Genomic DNA, 23,373 nt, shown 5'->3' on the forward strand with positions numbered 1-23,373 from the left:
TCTCAAAAACAAGTTTGAGATTTTGGCAGAATTTTATTCCTGACTTAAACTTTAACAGCTGAGCCAAAGCAGTTGTCTTTTTTTTCCAGGCTTTGCAATCACTTTTTTTTTTTACTATTTACATTGGCATTGTCCATTCTTTTTTGGTTTTCTCAATATCACTTAGGGCTATTAAGGCCTTGAGGCTATCCCTTTATTTGTAAAGATTTTGTGACTGTTCCAGTTTTGATCTAAGATTGAATACGCCCTTAGAATGTACCAATGTTTTTGTAGTGTCTTTTTTGGGATAAAGGAATCTTCATGGTAGTCCGTGATTATAAGAAGTTCTTTGTATGTTAAAAATCTCCTTATTTAGTCTGTTTGCAATGGTGTCACCATAAGCCCTTAATAGAATGACCATTGAAACCCTCACTTTAGTACTTTTTTTTTTTAAAGGAATATGAAACACAATTTTTTGTGTGTGATTCGGATAAAGAAGCAATTTTAAACAACTTTCTAATTTATTTCTATTATCACATTTTCTTCGCTCTCTTGTTATCTTATGTTGAAAAGCAGGGACGTAAACATGTCACAAGCAATAATACCAAGGGAACAAAGCAAATTTAATAATTGAAGTTAATTGGAAAGTTTTTTTAAAATGATATGCTCTGTCTGAATCAAAAAAGAAAATATTTGTTTTTCAGATCCCTTTTAACCTTTTGGGATTTTTTTTCTCTGTTTTAAATGTCAGCTAGTGTGTGTGCAGTGATGATAACGGATCTGAAATGAGGTTTAGTCTTTTCTTTCTATCATGAGATCACAATTAAATAACATCACTCCCTTTCAGAAAGTCTGTTCCGTTAATGCACAAAATGCGTTAAGCTTGTGAGGACCAGCTGGGGTTTCTCATAGTTAAGGAATTGCAGAGAAGGCCCAGATGGATTTTGAACGCTAATGTAGGCTTTCTAGTGAGCAGATAACCTCGGCACAAGTACTATTCACTTCTGATGTCCTTGAATATCTGCACTTGTGTGTTAAGGGCAATTTTCGCAGCTTGGTTGTTCTGTTCCAAATAAATCACCTTCAGTTCAAGTTGAGATCTATTTTGTTTTTTTAATACATTATAAGATCTAGGAGTATTACTTTTTCTATACTGATTTCATGGGTAATTATTAGATAAGTAGTAGGCATGTACGTTTCTTATACGGCATTTGTTTGCAAAATAATATGGCCGCGGGCAAGCGCCGGATTTATTAGTGTTAGAGTGCAACACATAAATATCTGTGCAAATCCAGTGTTTTGCACTTTTAACACTAATAAATCTGATGCTGAAAATAACTGAACTCTGCTGCCCAAACCAAAAATGTTTATTGTTTAATAATATAGATAATTTCTTTATTACCCATTCCCTAGTTTTGCATAACCAACACAGTTCTATTAATAAACTTTTTACCTCTGTGGTTACCTTGTATCTAAGCCTCTGCAGACTGCCCCTTATCTCAGTTATATTAATAAACCTTTTACCTCTGTGATTACCTTGTATCTAAGCCTCTGCAGACTGCTTCTTATCTCAGTTATATTAATATACTTTTTACCTCTGTGATTACCCTGTATCTAAGCCTCTGCAGACTGCCCCTTATCTCAGTTATATTAATATACTTTTTACCTCTGTGATTACCCTGTATCTAAGCCTCTGCAGACTGCCCCTTATCTCAGTTATATTAATATACTTTTTACCGCTGTGATTACCTTGTATCTAAGCTTCTGCAGATTGCCCCCTTATTTCAGTTATTTTTACAGACTTGTATTTTAGCCAATCAGGGTTGACTCATAAATAACTCCATGGGAGTGAGCACAATGCTATCTAATATGGCACACATGAACTAACACTGTCTAGCTGTGAAAACTGTCAAAATGCACTGAGATAAGAGGCGGCCTTCAAGGGCTTAAAAATAGCATATGAGCCTACCTAGGTTTAGCATTCAATAAAGAATACCAAGAGAACAAAGCAAATTTGGTTGATAAAACTGAGTTGGAAAGTTGTTTAAACTTGCATGTTCCATCTGAATCATTAAAGTTTCATTTGTACTTTACTGTCCCTTTAATAATCTGTGTTCATCTGATTGTTCATATCATTGTTTTAATTTCTTTATATAACATTAATATCCCCAATATAGAGGTGACATAGAACCAAATGTGCTACTTGGTGGTCGTTATAAATTGATCGTGTTCCATCTTTCCCATGAAGATGTCTTGTGTAGCTTGAAGCTAATTTGGTGCCCAGTGCTGTGATGATAAAGTGTGCCATCAAATAGGCAGAAATGATGGAGCAATTTATTAATATGCCCCCTACTAAGCTTCTCAATTGTATCGGATGAATGAGTCTGGGAAGTTATAAGAGCAGTTAGGAAGCAACTTGATAAATTAAATTCTGTTTAAGAATGAAATAAAATGATGAAGGAGAAATTTAATCTACTCTTCTTTCGTTTCTGTATCTTGTTCAAGATACTATTTACCCAATTCAGGACTTGATTACAAGTACCTAGACGTTAACCCTTTGTGCGCGTCTGGTAACACTCGTATTACAAGTTAAAAATAAAAAGTTTGCACGCAAGTGAAACCTGATGTGCGCAGAGTTGGACTTCAGATATCGCAACCGCATTAACGTATTCTCCCTAAAGACTTTAAACTAAAAATGCTAAATCCAACATGAATTATGCATATTTTACATTCCAATATTCTTCACATAAAAGAATATATTCTATCTATTGCTTAGTAGATATTTTTAGATATATCTAATGAATTTTTGGTAAAAAAAGAATATATCCCCGAAACGTAAATTACATTTTTCTCCAACATTGGTGTGTCCGGTCCACGGCGTCATCCTTACTTGTGGGATATTCTCTTCCCCAACAAGAAATGGCAAAGAGTCCCAGCAAAGCTGGTCACATGATCCCTCCTAGGCTCCGCCCACCCCAGTCATTCTCTTTGCCGTTGCACAGGCAACATCTCCACGGAGATGGTTAAGAGTTTTTTGGTGTTTGTTGTTTATTCTGGTAAAAGGAGAGGTCAAAAAGCGACTTCTACCTCTCTTTCCTTTTGGCTTAAAAGCATTATCCGATTGGCTTATGAGACTGCCGGACGGCAGCCTCCTGAAAGAATCACAGCTCATTCCACTAGGGCTGTGGCTTCCACATGGGCCTTCAAGAACGAGGCTTCTGTTGACCAGATATGTAAGGCAGCGACTTGGTCTTCACTGCACACTTTTGCCAAATTTTACAAATTTGATACTTTTGCTTCTTCGGAGGCTATTTTTGGGAGAAAGGTTTTGCAAGCTGTGGTGCCTTCCATTTAGGTGACCTGATTTGCTCCCTCCCTTCATCCGTGTCCTAAAGCTTTGGTATTGGTTCCCACAAGTAAGGATGACGCCGTGGACCGGACACACCAATGTTGGAGAAAACAGAATTTATGCTTACCTGATAAATTACTTTCTCCAACGGTGTGTCCGGTCCACGGCCCGCCCTGGTTTTTTAATCAGGTCTGATGAATTATTTTCTCTAACTACAGTCACCACGGTACCATATGGTTTCTCCTATATATATTTCCTCCTGTCCGTCGGTCGAATGACTGGGGTGGGCGGAGCCTAGGAGGGACTATATGGCCAGCTTTGCTGGGACTCTTTGCCATTTCCTGTTGGGGAAGAGAATATCCCACAAGTAAGGATGACGCCGTGGACCGGACACACCGTTGGAGAAAGTAATTTATCAGGTAAGCATAAATTCTGTTATCCTTATTAAAAAATCCTGAGACTTCACTGTTGGTTTGTTTGGTATAATATTGGAGTGCAAGCACAGGTGGTTGACCTAAGAGGGCGGATTCTGATACCGAGTTATAATATATATATATATGTAGGTATATACAGGAATTTCTATTGAACAATACATAGACCATTTTCTTATATGTGAAGAACATTAGAATGTAAAATATTTACAGTGAACAAACACAGTATTACATATTTAATAATATTTAGACATTTGTATCTATATATCTTTGAGCCCTTATACCTTTTTTTATAACTTTTTAAAAATGATTTTTATCAGTGTTTATAAGTGTAACTGTACTTTTAAATGTATTTATGTTGTGTTTTCTGCAACAATTTTTTTTTACTCACCACCCTTTACTTGGTTCTTCAGTCACGCTAATCCGACGAGTGCTTGAGCGAAAGTGTTTACCATGTGGGTAAAAAACAATAAAAAACAATATCACTTGTGCACAAAAGTTAGAGCGCCACTTGTAATCTAGCCCTCCATTTCTTGTGAGTGATTGATTATAGTATCCAAGGAAGGGACATATTTAAAAACATTTTTGATGCTTTATAGTGTTTTAGGACTTAGATTGCTTTCTCTATATTTGTTTTCAGGTTACAGGGAATACGCTTGACACATTTCCGAATGGCTCTATTTAAGCCCTATCAGCGGAGCTATTAGTGTTTAATAGACGTGTGCATTAGGTTTTGAATGGATCCAATAAGTATTCATTGCATTCATCCAAAAACTCGTTAGCGGAAAACAAAACAAACCAATTAATGCAACAAAGAAAATGTGTTGATGAATTTGTTAAACCTCTCTCTGCAGACGACAAGTGATTCACTCACTGACTTCCTGTGTTGGCCAATAAGCTTTGTTCATTTTGGGAAATGTTTCACAAGTGTGATAAAGGTCCCTGCCTGTCAGTTTATTCTGAATCATGAAACCCAAAACGTTTCCTTCCCGATTCAGATAGAACGTACAATTTTATATGCCAATTTACGTCTATTATTTCTTTGTTTTCTTTGTTGAACAAGCAGCAGTGCACTACTGAGTTAGCTGAATGCATTGGGTGAGGCATATATATGCAGCCACCAATCAACAGCTCCTGAACCTATCTAGGTATATTTTTCAACAAAGTGTATCAAGAGAACAAAATAAATTAGATAATAGAAGTGAATTGGAAAGTTGTTTAAAATCACATGTCCAATCTGCATCACAAAAGAAAAAAAATGCCCCTTAAACCCTTAGTCCATTTGCTGATTTATTGCTTTGCCAGTGTCTTCTGTCAAGATGAGATGAGAGAGGGGAGATTAATTAGATAGAAAAAAAAGAGAGGGAAGTAGAGAAAGCAATTAAATCTTTATTATGCTGCTGCTGGCTTGTACTTGTAACACTAGCTACAAGCTAAAGTTAGTACTGCATTTACTTTATTGTGCTTGTGCCAATCTGCCAATTTCTATGTTCAAAAAATATCTTTAATATTGAATCTACTACTCAGCTGGGTAATGAATCTGTTTGTCCTAGTAATGTGACTGTCACTGTGTATGGGCTCACCCTGTAGCTAGCAATCCCACACCAGTTTTTTTCTTCAGTATACACAAGAGAGGAACCATTGAATGATACTTTTGAACATAATAGAACATGCCAGTCCATACCACTAACTGGGTTTTGTTTAGAGGATATCAGAAAAAAACTGGAAAATATTAAGGTAAATAAAACTCCAGGCCCAGATGGAATACACCCAAGGGTGTTAAGGGAACTTAGCACTGTTATAGACAAACCTTTACTCTTAATTTTTCAAGACTCATTATCCTCAGGCATGGTACCCCAGGATTGGCGTAAAGCTGATGTGGTGCCACTCTTCAAAAAGGGAAGCAGGGATGATCCAGGAAGCTATAGACCAGTTAGTCTGACATCAATAGTGGGGAAGATATTTGAAGGGATTATAAGGGATTATATTGATGAGCATATTCGTGTAAACAAGATTATGAGTTCTAATCAGCATGGCTTTAGGAGAAATAGATCATGTCAAACTTATCTAATTAGATTCTACGAGGAAGTAAGTAAAAATATAGATAAAGGGGAATCAGTGGATGTGATATACTTAGATTTTGCAAAGGCATTTGATACAGTGCCACATGAGAGATTAATGCACAAAATTAAGGGACTGGGAATAGCTGAAAATGTTAGCTCATGGATAAATAACTGGATAAAAGATAGGGAGCAACGAGTAGTAGTAAATGGATCATACTCAGATTGGACAAAGGTAATCAGTGGCGTCCCCCAGGGATCAGTACTGGGCCCTGTTCTTTTTAATATTTTTATAAATGACTTGGAGCAAGGATTAAATAGCGACATCTCTATTTTTGCAGATGATACTAAGTTAAGTAAGGTCAAAAGGTCAGAGCAGGACGAACTGTCTTTACAAAGGGATTTGCTAAAATTAGAACTATGGGCAAGTGAATGGAAAATGAGATTTAATACGGAAAAATGCAAGGTTCTACATTTTGGAAGTAAAAATAAGCAGGCTACGTATTTTTTAAATGGGACAAGACTTAGCCAAACACAGGAGGAAAGGGATTTGGGAGTAGTAATAGATAACAAGCTAAAAATGGGTGCACAATGCAGGGCAGCGGCTTCAAAGGCTAATAAGATACTAGCATGTATTAAAAGAGGCATTGATTCAAGGGAGGAAAGCATAATTCTGTCATTATATAAAGCCCTGGTAAGACCTCACCTTGAGTTTGGAGTGCAGTTCTGGGGACCAATTGCTAAAAAAGATATTGCAGAACTAGAAAAAGTTCAGAGAAGGGCCACAAAGCTAATAAGGGGATTGGAGAAATTAACCTATGAGGAGAGGCTAGCCAAACTGGGTCTGTTTTCTTTAGAAAAAAGGCGCTTGAGAGGTGACATGATTACTTTATATAAATATATTCAAGGCCCATATACAGAGATGGCAGAAGCTCTGTTTATTCCAAGAAAATTGTTTCTGACAAGAGGTCATAATTTAAGGTTGGAGGAAAGGAGATTTAATCTCCTGCAACGGAAACGTTTTTTCACTGTGAGAGCAATAAAATTGTGGAACTCATTACCAAAGGAGGTAGTGAATGCCAATACCATAGATACATTTAAAAATAGTCTGGATAAGTTTCTGTATACAAACAAAATTCATGGATATGATTGCTAATATTAAATGGGTCACATTTTAATGAGGTTATTTAAGCTTAAAGGGATACTAAACCCAATTTTTTTATTTCATGATTCAGATAGAGCATGAGATTTTAAGCACCTTTCTAATTTACTCCTATTATCAATTTTTCTTTGTTCTTATGCTATCTTGATTTGAAAAAGCAGTACTGTAAGTTTTAGAGCCAGACCATTTTTTGTTCAGCACATGGGTAGAACTTGCTGATTTGTGGCTAAATGTAGCAAACCAATCAGCAGCTCTACCAAGGTGCTGAACTAAAAAATGGGTCGGCTCCTAACCTTTTATTACTACTTTTTCAAATCAAGATAACATGAGAACAAAGAAAAATTGATAATAGGAGTAAATTAGAAAGTTGCTTAAAATTGCATGCTCTATCTGAATCATGAAAGAAAAAATGAGGGGTTAGTATCCCTTTAACTGGAGCTTTTTGTAAGTATTTTAGATTTGTATAGGTTGAACTCAATGGACTTCAGTCTTTTTTTCAACCTTATCTACTATGTTACTATGTTACCAGGTCCTTTGCTTCTCTGCATGCCCTGTTTCTCTGGGTGCCCATCTGACCATTTGTCCTGCTGTTCAGCTGGTCCTCTGGGTGCCCATCTGACCATTTGTCCTGCTGTTCAGCTGGTCCTCTGGGTGCCCGTCTGACCATTTGTCCTGCTTTTCAGCTGGTCCTCTGGGAGCCCGTCTGACCATTTGTCCTGCTGTTCAGCTGGTCCTCTGGGTGCCCGTCTGACCATTTGTCCTGCTTTTCAGCTGGTCCTCTGGGAGCCCGTCTGACCATTTGTCCTGCTGTTCAGCTGGTCCTTTGGGTGCCTGTCTGACCGTTAGTCCTTTGCTTCCCTGCATGCCCTTCTGCTCTGGGTGCCCATCTGACGATTAGTCCTTTGCTTCCCTGCTGTTCTGGGTGCCCATCTGACCATTCCTTTGCTTCCCTGCATGCCCTTCTGCTCTGGGTGCCCATCTGACCATTCCTTTGCTTCCCTGCATGCCCTTCTGCTCTGGGTGCCCGTCTGACCATTAGTCCTTTGCTTCCCTGCATGCCCTGCTGCTCTGGGTGCCCGTCTGACCACTATTCCTCTGCTGCCCTGCTGCGCTGGGTGCCCATCTGACCATTAGTCCTCTGCATGCCCTGCTGCTCTGGGTGCCCGTCTGACCATTAGTCCTTTGCTTCCCTGCATGCCCCCTGCTGCTCTGGGTGGCCGTCTGACCATTAGTCCTCTGCTACCCTGCATGCCCTGCTGCTCTGGGTGCCCATCTGACCATTAGTCCTTTGCTTCCCTGCATGCCCTGCTGCTCTGGGTGCCCGTCTGACCATTAGTCCTTTGCTTCCCTGCATGCCCTACTGCTCTGGGTGCCCATCTGACCATTAGTCCTCTGCTGCCCTGCATGCCCTGCTGCTCTGGGTGCCTGTCTGACCGTTAGTCCTTTGCTTCCCTACATGCCCTGCTGCTCTGGGTGCCCGTCTGACCATTAGTCCTCTGCTTCCTTACATGCCCTGCTGCTCTGTGTGCCCATCTGACCATTAGTCCTTTGCTTCCCTGCATGCCCCCTGCTGCTCTGGGTGCCCGTCTGATTATTAGTCCTTTTCTTCCCTGCATGCCCTACTGCTCTGGGTGCCCATCTGACCATTAGTCCTCTGCTGCCCTGCATGCCCTGCTGCTCTGGGTGCCTGTCTGACCATTAGTCCTTTGCTTCCCTACATGCCCTGCTGCTCTGGGTGCCCGTCTGACCATTAGTCCTCTGCTTCCTTACATGCCCTGCTGCTCTCGGTGCCCGTCTGACCATTAGTCCTTTGCTTCCCTACATGCCCTGCTGCTCTGGGTGCCCGCCTGACCATTAGCCCACTGCTGCCCTGCATGCCCTGCTGCTCTGGGTGCCTGTCTGACCATTAGTCCTCTGCTTCCTTACATGCCCTGCTGCTCTGTGTGCCCGTCTGACCATTAGTCCTTTGCTTCCCTGCATGCCCTGCTGCTCTCAGTGCCCATCTGACCATTAGTCCTTTGCTTCCCTGCATGCCCTGCTGCTCTCGGTGCCCGTCTGACCATTAGTCCTTTGCTTCCCTACATGCCCTGCTGCTCTGGGTGCCCGTCTGACCATTAGTCCTCTACTGCTCTGCTGCTCTGGGTTCCCGTCTGACCATTAGTCCACTGCTGCCCTGCATGCCCTGCTGCTCTGGGTGCCCGTCTGACCATTAGCCCTTTACTTCCCTGCATTCCCTGCTTTTTTGGGTGCCCGTCTGACCATTAGTCCTCTGCTTCCTTGCATGCCCTGCTGCTCTGTGTGCCCGTCTGACCATTAGTCCTTTGCTTCCCTGCATGCCCTGCTGCTCTGGGTGCCCGTCTGATCATTAGTCCTTTGCTTCCCTGCATGCCCTGCTGCTCTGGGTGCAATCTGACCATTAGTCCTTTGCTTCCCTACATGCCCTGCTGCTCTGGGTGCCCGTCTGACCATTAGTCCTCTACTGCTCTGCTGCTCTGGGTTCCCGTCTGACCATTAGTCCACTGCTGCCCTGCATGCCCTGCTGCTCTGGGTTCCTGTCTGACCATTAGTCCACTGCTGCCCTGCTGCTCTGGGTGCCCGTCTGACCATTAGCCCTTTACTTCCCTGCATTCCCTGCTTTTTTGGGTGCCCGTCTGACCATTAGTCCTCTGCTGCCCTGGGTGCCCATCTGACCATTAGTCCTCTGCTACCCTGCATGCCCTGCCGCTCTGGGTGCTATCTGACCATTAGTCCTCTGCTACCCTGCATGCCCTGCTGCTCTGGGTGCCCATCTGACCATTAGTCCTTTGCTTCCCTGTATGCCCTGCTGCTCTGGGTGCCCGTCTGACCATTAGTCCTTTGCTTCCCTGCATGCCCTGCTGATCTGGGTGTCCATCTGACCATTAGTCATTTGCTTCCCTGCTGCTCTGGGTGCGCGTCTGACCATTAGTCATTTGCTTCCCTGCATGCCCTGCTGCTCTGGGTGCCCGTCTGACCATTAGTCATTTGCTTCCCTGCATGCCCTGCTGATCTGGGTGCCCGTCTGACCATTAGTCCTCTGCTTCCCTGCATGCCCTGCTGATCTGGATGCCCGTCTGACCATTAGTCCTCTGCTTCCCTGCATGCCCTGCTGATCTGGGTGCCCGTCTGACCATTAGTCCTCTGCTTCCCAGCATGCCCTGCTGCTCTGAGTGCCGTCTTACCATTAGTCATCTGCTGCCCTGCATGCCCTGCTGCTCTGGGTGCCCATCTGACCATTAGCCTCTTGCTTCCCTGCATGCCCTGCTGCTCTGGGTGCCCATCTGACCATTAATGCCGCTACAACTTTTGCCAGTTTTATCTAAAGCTGGTGTAGGGTATAAAAACATATACATATGTATTACTGTAGGTGTTTATGTATATTTGCAAAGTTCTGGTGAATCTATGAATTAAACTGAGACTAGAAGAGACATAAAAGTAAAAATTAAACTTTCATGGATCAGACAAAGCAGCAGTTTTAAGAGACTTCTGTTACCTATTTCCCTCTTAATGGGAGGAGAGTCCACGCCTTCATTCATTACTTGTGGGAATTAAGAACCTGGCCACCAGGAGGAGGCAAAGACACCCCAGCCAAAGGCTTAAATACCTCCCCCACTCCCCTCATCCCCAGTCATTCTTTGCCTTTCGTCATGGGAGGTTTGTCAGAGAAGTGTCGGACGATTCGGAGTAGTCTCTTATGGAGGGTAGTACTCTTTGGAATGGGACTGGAGTTTTAAGTAGTCCTCTTAGCCTCTCAGTGAGAGCATGGGTGAAAGTTAGAGTCCGGAGATGCAGGGAGAGTCTTTCTGCAAAACCATCCCGACTCAGATTAACAGCTCCATAAGCAATCAGCGTTGACAAGTTTCACTGCCTGCTTTCTGCACTCAAGTCCATGTCAGGAGCGATGCTACTACCCTGTCACACTTGAAAGGCCATGTTCCTGTTCCACGGTGTAGATTCTGGTAAGATCGTTTCATTTATACACATTTGATAACGCAAGAAGACACAGTGTGTCTGCTTTTATCTGTATAGAATCAAGGGTTAATATCCTCGGAAAGGTGATTATTGAACGGGGGGGGGGGGTTATACATAATATTCTTTATTGTGTTTAATGCTGTGGCTTGTGTGAGATGAGGCTCTGTCAGTGTGTGAACAGCCAGGTTTCCTTAGAGAGATAGCGACGCTGCCCTTTTTGGTGCTTTTTCTTCTTAGTGCAGGGGCAGTCCTGCATGGCACTCCATGTGACCAGGTGTGGCCTCTTTAACTTCCTCTTTCTTGACCGGCGGTTGCAGGAGACAAAGCCTTTTCTCTATGGTCCGGGTCATAGGAGGTGGTGAGTGCCCCGGCCATTGGGGTATAAAGGTGCCATTTAATTTCTATCTAGTCTGTAATGAAAGCGCAAGCTATGGAGGACTCTGATATGTTAAAAGTTACTCCCTTGTTAACCAAATCTAATACCTGTGTTTATTGTGAGGAGGTTCCGGTTGATCTGCCTGCTCAACTATGTTCCACATGCTTTGATAAAATTGCAATATCTAAAAAGAATAAGATATTTAGTACAACTGAGCCGTCCACCTCTGATGGTTCTCTGTCCTGCGAGGTGCGTTCCCTACATTAATCTCCGATTACACATGCAGCTCCCCAGGACACTACTAATCCTCCCGCGGGAGGGGCCCTTTGGCTGCCAGATTTCGCTGAGCAGTTACAAACGGCGGTCTCTGTGGCCTTCAATGCCTTACCACGCCCTGATAAACGCAAGCGAAAGGTGAAACATAGCTATCCATCCCAGGGGTCATCTACTCCGTTGGATGTCTCTGATAGATTATCCGCTGATGAAGACGACTCTGACTCTTCGGAGGACACTCTTTCTGGGTCGGAATCAGCGACATCTAGACCTCCGGCTGCGGAGGAGCCAGACTTTAAGTTTAAGATGAAGCATTTGTGCTTTTCGTTGAAAGAGGTGCTTGCTACATTAGAGGTTCCAGAACCGAAACTACCGGAGGAACCTTCGATCCCTAAGCTAGATAGGGTTTACGAGGACAGGGTGCTGCCTCAGACCTTCCCGGTCCCCATTAAGATGGCTAATATTATTATCGCTGCAGTGGCTGGAGCTGCTACCTACTGGTGTGACGCTCTGTCAGCTATGGTCGAGGTGGAGACTCCCCTCGAGGAGATACAGGAACGAATTAAGGCCTTAAGGGTAGCTAATTCATTCATATGTGATGCAAATATGCAGATTATTCGCCTGAATGCCAAGACATCAGGTTTTTCTGTTCTAGCCCATAGGGCTCTGTGGTTAAAGTTGTGGTCTGCTGACATGACTTCCAAGTCTAGATTACTATCCCTCCCGTTTCAGGGGAAAGTTCTTTTTGGTCCAGGCCTGTACTCTATTTCCTACCGCAGGATAAGAAGAATAAGCCTAAGGGGTCTACTTTTCATCCCTTTCGTTCGGACAAGTCCCAACGCCAGCAACCTGCTGCTAAAACCGAGCAGTCCAAGGGATCTTGGAAACCAGCTCAAACTTGGAACAAAGCCAAGCAGAGCAAGAAGCCAGCCGAGACAAAATTGGCATGAAGGGGCGGCCCCCCATCCATCTCTGGATCACGTAGGGGGCAGGCTATCTCTTTTGCGGAGGCTTGGATGAGTGACGTTCAGGACCCTTGGGTTCTGGAGGTCATTACCCAGGGTTACAGGATAGGGTTCAAGACTCATGCGCCCAGGGGCAGATTCCTCCTATCAAACCTATCATCAAGACCAGAGAAGAGAGACGCCTTTCTAGAGTGCGTAAGGGATCTCTCCTCTCTCTGAATAATTGTACCAGTACCTCTGGCGCAAAGAGGTCTGCGGTATTATTTAAAACTTTTCGTGGTCCCAAAGAAGGAGAGCACGTTTTGTCCGATTCTAGACCTAAAGTGCCTAAACAAGTTTCTGTCGGTCCCATCGTTCAAGATGGAGACCATCAGGTCTATTCTGCCCCTAGTGCAAGAGGGACAGTTCATGACTACAATAGATTTGAAGGATGCTTACCTTCACGTGCCAATCCTCAAGGATCGCTTCAGGTTCCTAAGATTTGCATTTCTGGACCAACACTTTCAGTTTGTTGCCCTACCATTCGGCCTGGCGACTGCCCCAAGAGTCTTTATGAAGGTTCTGGGAGCACTGCTCATGGTGGCAAGAGCCAGCGGTATTGCAGTGGCACCTTATCTGGACGACATCCTGGTCCAGGCTCCGTCCTACAGTTTTGCAGAAGACCATTCGAGGGCTCTTCTGCTTCTCCTTCGATCCCATGGAGGGAAGATAAATGTAGAAAAGAGTTCCCTGGTTCCCAGAAACAGAGTGGAATTCCTGGGCACGATAATAGATTCCATATCTATGAAGATATTCCTGACAGATCTGAGATGTTGCAAGATTGCGTCCAGCTGTCTTGCCCTTCAGACCTTCTCAAGGCCATCTGTGGCCCGGTGTATGGAGGTGATTGGGCTCATGGTATCCAGCATAGTAGTCATTCCATTCGCCAGGTTCCATCTCAGACCTCTTCAGTTGTGCATGTTGAGACAATGGAACGGCGATCACTCAGACCTATCCCAACAGATCTCTCTGGACAACCGAACGAGGAAATACCTCTCTTGGTGGATCTTTCCGGGCTAACTGTCCCAGGGGACATCCTTCTTGAGACTATCCTGGGAGATTGTGACCACGGAAGCAAGTCTGTCAGGATGGGAAGCTTTTTGGGGTGCCAGGAAGGCACAGGTCAGGTGGACTCGAGAGGAGTCACTTCTCCCAATCAATATTCTGGAACTGGCCCCTTGTGGGGTTGTCCCGATTCATCAGATTCCAGTCGGACAACATTACCTCGGTGGCTTACATCAACCATCAGGGGGGAACGAGAAGCTCCCTAGCGATGAGAGAAGTATCTCAGATTCTGGAGTGGGCGAAGACCCACAACTGCTTGCTGTCAGCGATTCACTTCCCTGGTGTGGACAACTGGAAGCGTTTTTTCTCAGCAGACAATCGTTTAATCCGGGGGAATGGTATCTCCATCCCAAGGTGTTTGCGGAGATCTGCATCAGATGGGAGACGCCAGAGATAGATCTCATGGCGTCCAGACTCAACTTCAAGCTACCCAGATATGGGTCACGGTCCAGGGATCCCCAGTCAGAGCTGATAAATGCTTTAGCGGTGCCTTGGGATTTCAACCTAGTCTACATATTTGCACCATTGCCACTCCTACCTCGAGTAGAGGCCCGCATCAAGCAGGAGCAAGCTTCGGCTATTCTAATTGCTCCGTCATGGCTGCGGAGGATGTGGTTTGCGGATCTGGTGGGGATGTCATCGTCTCCTCCATGGAGGTTACCTTGTCACAGAGATCTGCTGGTTCAGGGTCCCTTTCTACATCAAAATCTCGATTCTCTGAGGCTGACTGCGTGGAGATTGAACGCTTAGCCGAGAGAGGTTTTTCTGAGAGAGTGATTGATACTCTCATTCAAGCCAGGAAGCCGGTCACTTGTCGCATCTATCATAAGGTGTGGAGGACCTACTTGTCCTGGTGTGAGGAACGTGGAAATCCCTGGCACAAGATTAGGGTATCCAGGATCCTGTCCTTCCTCCAGGATGGGTTGGAGAAGGGACTTGCCGCCAGTTCCTTAAAGGAACAGATTTCGGCTTTATTTGTACTGTTACACAAGAAGCTTGTGGAGCTTCCTGATATTCAGTCCTCTGTTCAGGCTCTGTCTAGGATCAGGCCTGTCTTTAGAAATTTCGCTCCCCCTTGGAGCTTAAACTTGGTACCTAAGATTTTGCAGAGGGCTCCGTTTGAGCCTATGCATTCGCTTGACATTAAAATTCTCTTCTGGAAGGTTCTATTCCCACTGTCTATTGCATCGGCACGCAGAGTCTCTGAGTTGGCGGCCTTGCAATGTGAGCCTCCTTACCTGTTTTTTCACGCCGATAAGGCTGTTCTTCGCACTGGGTTGGGATTTCTTCCCAAGGTTGTTTCGAATCGTAACATCAATCAGGAGATAGTAGTTCCTTCCTTGTGTCCTAACCCTTCTTCTTCAAAGGAAAGGTTGCTTCATTATTTGGATGTGGTTCGAGCCTTGAAGTTCTATCTTCAGGCCATGAAAGAATTCAGACAGACTTCGTCTTTATTTGTGGTGTATTCGGGGAAGTGCAAGGGGCAGAGGGCCTCTTCCACTTCCCTATCTTTTTGGTTGAGGAGCATTATTCGCTTGGCCTATGAGACAGCGGGACATAAGCCTCCTCAGAGGATTACGGCTCACTCCACTAGGGCTGTGGCTTCTTCATGAACCTTTAAGAATGAGGCCTCTATGAAGCAGATTTGTAAGGCGGCTACTTGGTCCTCCTTACATACTTTTGCTAAATTTTACAAATTTGATGTCTTTGCTTCAGCGGAAGCAGCTTTTGGGAGAAAGGTTTTGCAGGCTGTGGTGCCCTCAGATTAGGGTCCGCCTCTTTTTGCCCTCCTGTTTTTTTCATTCAGTGTCCTCTAGAGCTTGGGTATTTGTTTCCCACAAGTAATGAATGAAGCCGTGGACTGTCCTCCCATTAAGATGGAAAACATAAATTATGCTTACCTGATAATTTCATTTTCATCTGTGGGAGGAGAGTCCTCGGCTCCCGCCTGTTTCTCCGGTGGGCGGACCTAAATTTATTTTTGTTTTTCTGGCACCATTTATACCCTGATATTTCTCCTACTGTTCATTGTTCCCTTGGCAGAATGACTGGGGGATGAGGGGAGTGGGGAAGGTATTTAAGCCTTTGGCTGGGGTGTCTTTGCCTCCTCCTGGTGCCCAGGTTCTTAATTCCCACAAGTAATGAATGAAGCCGTGGACTCTCCTCCCACAGATGGAAATGAAATTATCAGGTAAGCATAATTTATGTTTTTGCTTAGTTCTTTTGCTATTCTTTATTGAAAAGCATACCTATGCAGGCCGCTGCTAATTGGTGTGCTACATACATATGCCTGTTGTCATTGGCGCACTAGATGTGCTCAGCTAGGTCACATTAGTGCTTTGCTGCTATTGCACTGGCATTAAGGGGATTTGAAACAGCGCTCCTTTATAAAAATATGTTAAAGTAAGCATAAAAAAGACAGAATGTGTTAAAATACACAAACAACTTACTTGTTTTCTTGCAAAATTAGCACTTAGATATTCTCAGTGCAGCCTCTGAAATAAGGGAGCAACCATTATAAACTTAAGTTCTACTGTCACACGATTTTTGCAGCAAACGTCCTCTACTGAACATGGGCAAGAAACTGACTGGTGTCTCCTAGCAACCAGTTCAAAAGTAAAGGGAATTCTAGCCAATATTGGAATCCACATGGATATATTTCAGCTTTGAATAGAAACATTTTGTAATATACGTGTATTAGTAATAATGCTTCTAATAAAAGCTATAGCTGTTTAAAATGTATATTTAAGTATGCACCATGCACCAGCATTTTAAACACAGTACTCTCTCAGAAGCCTTAGGTGCTTGTACCATCTGGTAATGAAGCAATGTATTAATTGCTGACCTGATACAAGCCCCACTGTTGCTCTGAGCAGCTGCAGTATGTAAAATGCTGGTGCACTGAGAATATCTAGCTATGCTTCACATGCAGAGAAAAAGATGTAATCATCTATCTGCATTTCAATTTTGACCGAATGTCTTTTAAAGCTCCTTCTTTGCCTTCCTGTATAGACCACAGCCCCCTTGTGGGGCTGTGACGAGAAGTAATGGACCCAGTACAATGAAAGTTAAAAAGGAAAACTCATTTTAAAGTGATGGATAATACATATTGCAATGATTCTGTAAAGTATAAACAGATGCAAATAGTGCTAAGTGCTCTTAAGTACTGGGGGACGCCATGTCTACACGCACATTCTTGCTCCCTGCGCTTGCTTTTGTTGTTTTAGGGTATTGTTTAATGGGATATCGATCTTATCATTTGTTCCATCCAAAAGAGGTTTAAAAATATATAGAAATGTTTTGTTTTAATTCTTAACCTTATGTCCTTAGAAACCCCCCGCCCCCACCACATTTCCTCCTTATTCGTGTTGCTTGCCACTGTCTACCAATAAGGCTTGGAGAGTTTTACTTACAGCCAGTGAGCTTCTAGCCCACACATTTGTATTAGTGTTGACTATTCCTCTAAAGTCAAAATTAAAGTTTCATGATTCAGATAAAGCAGCAGTTTTAAGAAGCTTTCCACTATACTTTCATTAACTTGCACATTATTTGTATATGCACACTCTCTGAGGCTCCAGCTCCTACTGAGCATGTGCAAAAGTGTACAGTGAATTATAATTATTCTTTATTTATAAAGCGCCAACAGATTCTGCAGCGCTTCCTATGGGTAATGGAGAAACAATACGATAAAAGACAACATTTTACAGACAAATACAGGGGGGATTGAGGGCCCTATTCCCGTGGGAACTTACAACCTAGGTGAATACATATATGCATTTGTGATTGGCTGTTGGCTGTCACATGACACAGGGGGAGGGAAAATAGATTAACTTTGAAATGTGCTAGACAATATTCTACTGCTTATTTCAAATGTGCTATTGCATTGTATTTTTATTGTTTATTTGTCAGTTATTCAATTCTACTGTATTTTATGGTCGTTTAATGTCCCTTTTAATAAATTTTTATATGTAAACAAACCTCAACATGAGCTATTTTTTGATGAAAACAATGTTATAAATCTACATATAACTTAACCCACACCAAGGATCCATCTGCAGAGGCGAGGCACACTCTGGATGTTGCAGATCGGGTTAGGTAGAGTAGTATTAATGGGGAGTGCGTTTGCCTTTTGTCCCCTATGCCTTAGGTTGGTTAATTCTGCATTAGATGTTTCTGTGACATAATGAGTTGTTTTTAGCTTTATAAATCTAATGGCTCTTTACACATAATGTTCCCTACCGTCTCCTCTAGGCTCTTCGCGGCTCTCAGAAGCTGGTCCTTTCAGTACAGTCATCAGGACGAATCCCTGGGGGCCACGTATCCAGTCACATATTCACCTGGGTGGACCCACAGGGCCGCAGTGTCTCCCCGCCGGGAAGACCTCAACTGACACACAGCCCTACAGTAGGTGCCCCTGAGCAGGATAAGAGGAGTCATCTCCAGCTGCTGGAGGATGGTGATGAGAGAAAAGTGAGTGTACCCTAAACGTACTCCCTACATCATAAAGGCACAAGTAGAACAGAGGCATGGCAGTAAGAACGGCAACAATCTTAGCTTGGGTAACGGTGTGGATAAAACTTACAATACACCGGACATGCGGAGGAGGAGTGTAGGTACAAACAGGACAGGTTCCTACGTCAAGTGACGCGTTTTACCCGTTCTGGCGCTTTTTCAAAGATAGCTATCTTCCTCAGCATGTCCGGTGTATTGTAAGTTTTAAACAAGTCTGCTAATAAACGTGAAGTTTTATCCACACCGTTACCCAAGCTAAGATTTTTGCTGTTCTTACTACCATGCTTCTGTGCCTCTGTTCTCTGGATATTGCTTCTTGTGCTTTTATGTGCGGTGTGCACCAGGGATTCTTCCAGGTGCTGCACACGCTTAAGCCGGGGAAGCAACGGCTACTATCTGGAGTCGGCAGAATGCAAAGTGAGTGACAGTTTTCACCTCTATGTTTGTATACCTCACTACATCATATCTGCACACCCAATAAACCATAACTGCACTGAAACTGCACGCCCACTGAACTCACTGCACCGTAAGTGCATGCCCACTGAACCCACTGCACCGTAAGTGCATGCCCACTGAACCCACTGCACCGTAAGTGCACGCCCACTGAACTCACTGCACCGTAAGTGCACGCCCACTGAACCCACTGCACCGTAAGTGCACGCCCACTGAACCCACTGCACCGTAAGTGCACGCCCACTGAACTCACTGCACCGTAAGTGCATGCCCACTGAACCCACTGCACCGTAAGTGCACGCCCACTGAACCCACTGCACTGAAACTGCACGCCCACTGAACTCACTGCACCGTAAGTGCATGCCCACTGAACCCACTGCACCGTAAGTGCATGCCCACTGAACCCACTGCACCGTAAGTGCACGCCCACTGAACTCACTGCACCGTAAGTGCACGCCCACTGAACCCACTGCACCGTAAGTGCACGCCCACTGAACCCACTGCACCGTAAGTGCACGCCCACTGAACTCACTGCACCGTAAGTGCATGCCCACTGAACCCACTGCACCGTAAGTGCACGCCCACTGAACCCACTGCACCGTAAGTGCACGCCCACTGAACCCACTGCACCGTAACTGCACGCCCACTGAACCCACTGCACCGTAACTGCACGCCCACTGAACCCACTGCACCGTAAGTGCACGCCCACTGAACCCTCTGCACCGTAACTGCACGCCCATTGAACCCACTGCACCATAACTGTATAACTGCTGAACCAATAACACTGTGCTTACACAACCTAAATGTACTTTCTACATCATATCTGCACACCCACTGAACCATAACTGCACTGTAACTGCACGCCCACCGAACCCACTGCAATATAACTGTATAACTGCTGAACCAATAACACTGTGCTTACACAACCTAAATGTACTTTCTACATCATATCTGCACACCCACTGAACCATAACTGCACTGTAACTGCACGCCCACTGCACCATAACTGCATGCCCCCTGAATACACTGCACCACAACTGCACGCCCACCGAACCCACAGCACCATAACTGTATAACTGCTGAACCAATAACACTGTGCTTACACAACCTAAATGTACTTTCTACATCATATCTGCACACCCACTGAGCCATAACTGCACTGAAACTGCACGCCCACTGAACCCACTGCACCGTAACTGCATGCCCACCGAATCCACTGCACCATAACTGCACGCCCACCCAACCCACTGCACCATAACTGCATGCCTACCGAACCCACTGCACCATAACTGTATAACTGCTGAACCAATAACACTGTGCTTACACACCCTACATGTACTTTCTACATCATATCTGCACACCCACTGAACCATAACTGCACTGAAACTGCATGCCCACTAAACCCACTGCACCATAACTGCACGCCCACCGAACCCACTTTACCATAACTGCATAACTGCTAAACCAATAACACTGTGCTTACACACCCTAAATGTACTTTCTACATCATATCTGCACACCCACTGAACCATAACTGCACTGTAACTGCACGCCCACTGAACCCACTGCACCATAACTGCATGCCTACTAAACCCACTGCACCGTAACTGCATGCCAGATGAACCCACTACACCTTAACTGCACACCCCCTGAATACACTGCACCACAACTGCACGGCCACTGAACACACTGCACCATAACTGCACATCCACTGAACACACTGCACCATGACTGCATGTCCACTCAACACACCGCACGGTAACTGCATGCCCACGGAACATACTGCACCATAACTGCACGTCCACTGAACACACTGCCCATAACTGCAAACCCACTGAACATACTACACCGTAACTGCACACCCACTTAACACACTGCACCATAACTGCAAGCCCACTGAACCCACTTCATCGTAACTGCATGCCCGATGAACCCACTGCACCGTAACTGCACATACCCTGAAAACACGGCACCACAACTGCACATCTACTGAACATACTCAACCATAACTGCACGTCCACTGAACACACTGCACCATAACGGCACGTCCACTGAACACACTGCACCATAACTGCACGTCCACTGAACACACTGCACCATAACTGCACGTCCACTGAACACACTGCACCATAACTGCACGTCCACTGAACATACTGCACCATAACTGCACGTCAACTGACTGAACACATTGCACCATAACTGCACATCTACTGAACATACTCAACCATAACTGCACGTCCACTGAACACACTGCACCATAACTGCACGTCCACTCAACACACTGCACCATAACTGCACGCCCACTGAACATACTGCACGTCCACTGACTGAACACATTGCACCGTAACTGCACGCCCACTGAACACACTGCACCATAACTGCACATCCACTGAACACACTGCACCATAAATGCACTCCACTGAACACACTACACCATAACTGCACACACACTGAACACACTGCACCATAAATGCACGTCCATTCAACACACTGCATCATAACTGCATGTCCATTGAACACACTGCATAGTAACTGCACGTCCACTGAACACACTGCACAGTAACTGCACGTCCCCTTAACACACTGCACTGTAAATGCACGCCCCCAGAACACCCTGCACCATAACATGCCCACTGAACACACTGCACCGTAACTGCACGCCCACGGAACACACTGTACCGTAACTTCACTATAGCTGAACGCCCACTGAACCCACTTCAATTTAACTGCATGCCAGATGAACCCACTGCACCGTGACTGCATACCCACTGAATACACTGCACCGTAACCTCACGCTCACTGATAATGTAACTGCATGCCTGATGAACCCACTGCACCGTAACTGCACACCCCCTGAACACACTGCACCGTAACTGCACACCCACTGAACACACTGCACCATAACTGCATGCCCACTGAACCCACTGCACCGTAACTGCATACCCCATGAATACACTGATCTGTAACCTCACGCCCACTGAACCCACTTCAATGTAACTGCATGCCCGATGAACCCACTGCACTGTAACTGCACACCCCCTGAGTACACCGCACCACAACTGCACGGCCACTGAACACACTGTACCATAACTGCACGCCCACTGAACACACTGCACTGTAACTGCAAGCCCACTGAACACACTTCTCCGAAACTGCATGCCCGATGAACCCACTGCACCATAACTGCACAACCCCTGAATACACTGCACCACAACTGCACGTCCACTGAACACACTGCACCATAACTGCACGTCCGATGAACACACTGCACAATAACAGCACGTCCACTGAACACACTGCACGGTAACTACACGCCCACGGAACATACTGCACCATAACTGCACGTCCACTCAACACACTGCACCATAACTGCACGCCCACTGAACATACTGCACCATAACTGCACTCTCACTAAACACACTACACCATAAATGCATGTTCACTGAACACACTACATCATAACTGCACGTCCATTGGACACACTGCAAAGTAACTGAATGTCCACTGAACACACTGCACAGTGACGGCATGTCCCCTGAACACACTGCACCGTAACATGCCCAGTGAACACACTGCACCATAACTGCAAGCCCACTGAACCCACTTCTCCGAAACGGCATGCCCGATGAACCCACTGCACCGTAACTGCACACCCCCCTGAACACACTGCACCACAACTGCACATCCACTGAACATACTGCACCATAACCGTATGCCCACTGAAGCCACTGCACTGTAACTGCATGTCCACTACACCCTAACTGTACGCCCACTGAACACACTGCACCATAACTACAAACCCACTGAACCCACTTCTCCAAAACTGCATGCACGATGAACCCACTGCACCGTAACTGCACACCCCCTGAATACACTGCACCACAACTGCACGTCCACTGAACACATTGCATCATAACTGCACGTCCACTGAACTCACTGCACAATAATTGGACGTCCACTGAACACACTGCACGGTAACTACACGCCCACGGAACATAATGCACCATAACTGCGCGTCTACTCAACACACTGCACCAAAACTGCACGCCCACTGAACATACTGCACCATAACTGCACGTCCACTGACTGAACACATTGCACCGTAACTGCATGCCCACTGAACACACTGCACCATAACTGCACATCCACTGAACACACTGCACCATAACTGCACTCCACTGAACACACTACACCATAACTGCACTCCCACTGAACACACTGCACTGTAAATGCATGTCCACTGAACACACTACATCATAACTGCACGTCCACTGAACACACTGCACTGTAACTGCATGACCCCTGAACACACTGCACTGTAACAACATGCCCACTGAACACACTGCACCGTAAAAACATGCCCACTGAACACACTGCACCGTAACTGCGCGCCCACGGAACACACTGTACTGTAACTTCACGCCCTCTGAACACACTGCACAGTAACTGCACGCTCCTGAACACTGCACCGTAGCAACATGCCCACTGAATACACTGCATCATAACTGTACGTCCACTGAACACACTGCACAATAACTGCACGTCCACTGAACACACTGCACGGTAACTACATGCCCACGGAACATACTGCACCATAACTGCGCATCCACTCAACACACTGCACCAAAACTGCACGCCCACTGAACATACTGCACCATAACTGCACGTCCACTGACTGAACACATTGCACCATAACTGCACGTCCACTGAACACACTGC

At 45.2% G+C, this 23,373-nt stretch overlaps 1 protein-coding gene across 1 annotated transcript in view; it reads left to right on the forward strand.

The window, feature by feature from the left end:
• The window catches only part of WHRN (whirlin), a 345,573-nt gene that overhangs the window by 76,965 nt on the left and 245,235 nt on the right, over positions 1-23,373 (forward strand). Inside the window, 1 exon segment of the mRNA XM_053695486.1 lies at positions 17,941-18,159. Coding sequence (XP_053551461.1) covers positions 17,941-18,159 — 219 coding nt within the window.

The sequence above is a fragment of the Bombina bombina genome, chromosome 12 (assembly GCF_027579735.1).
Source record: "Bombina bombina isolate aBomBom1 chromosome 12, aBomBom1.pri, whole genome shotgun sequence".
Taxonomy (NCBI): Eukaryota; Metazoa; Chordata; class Amphibia; order Anura; family Bombinatoridae; genus Bombina; species Bombina bombina.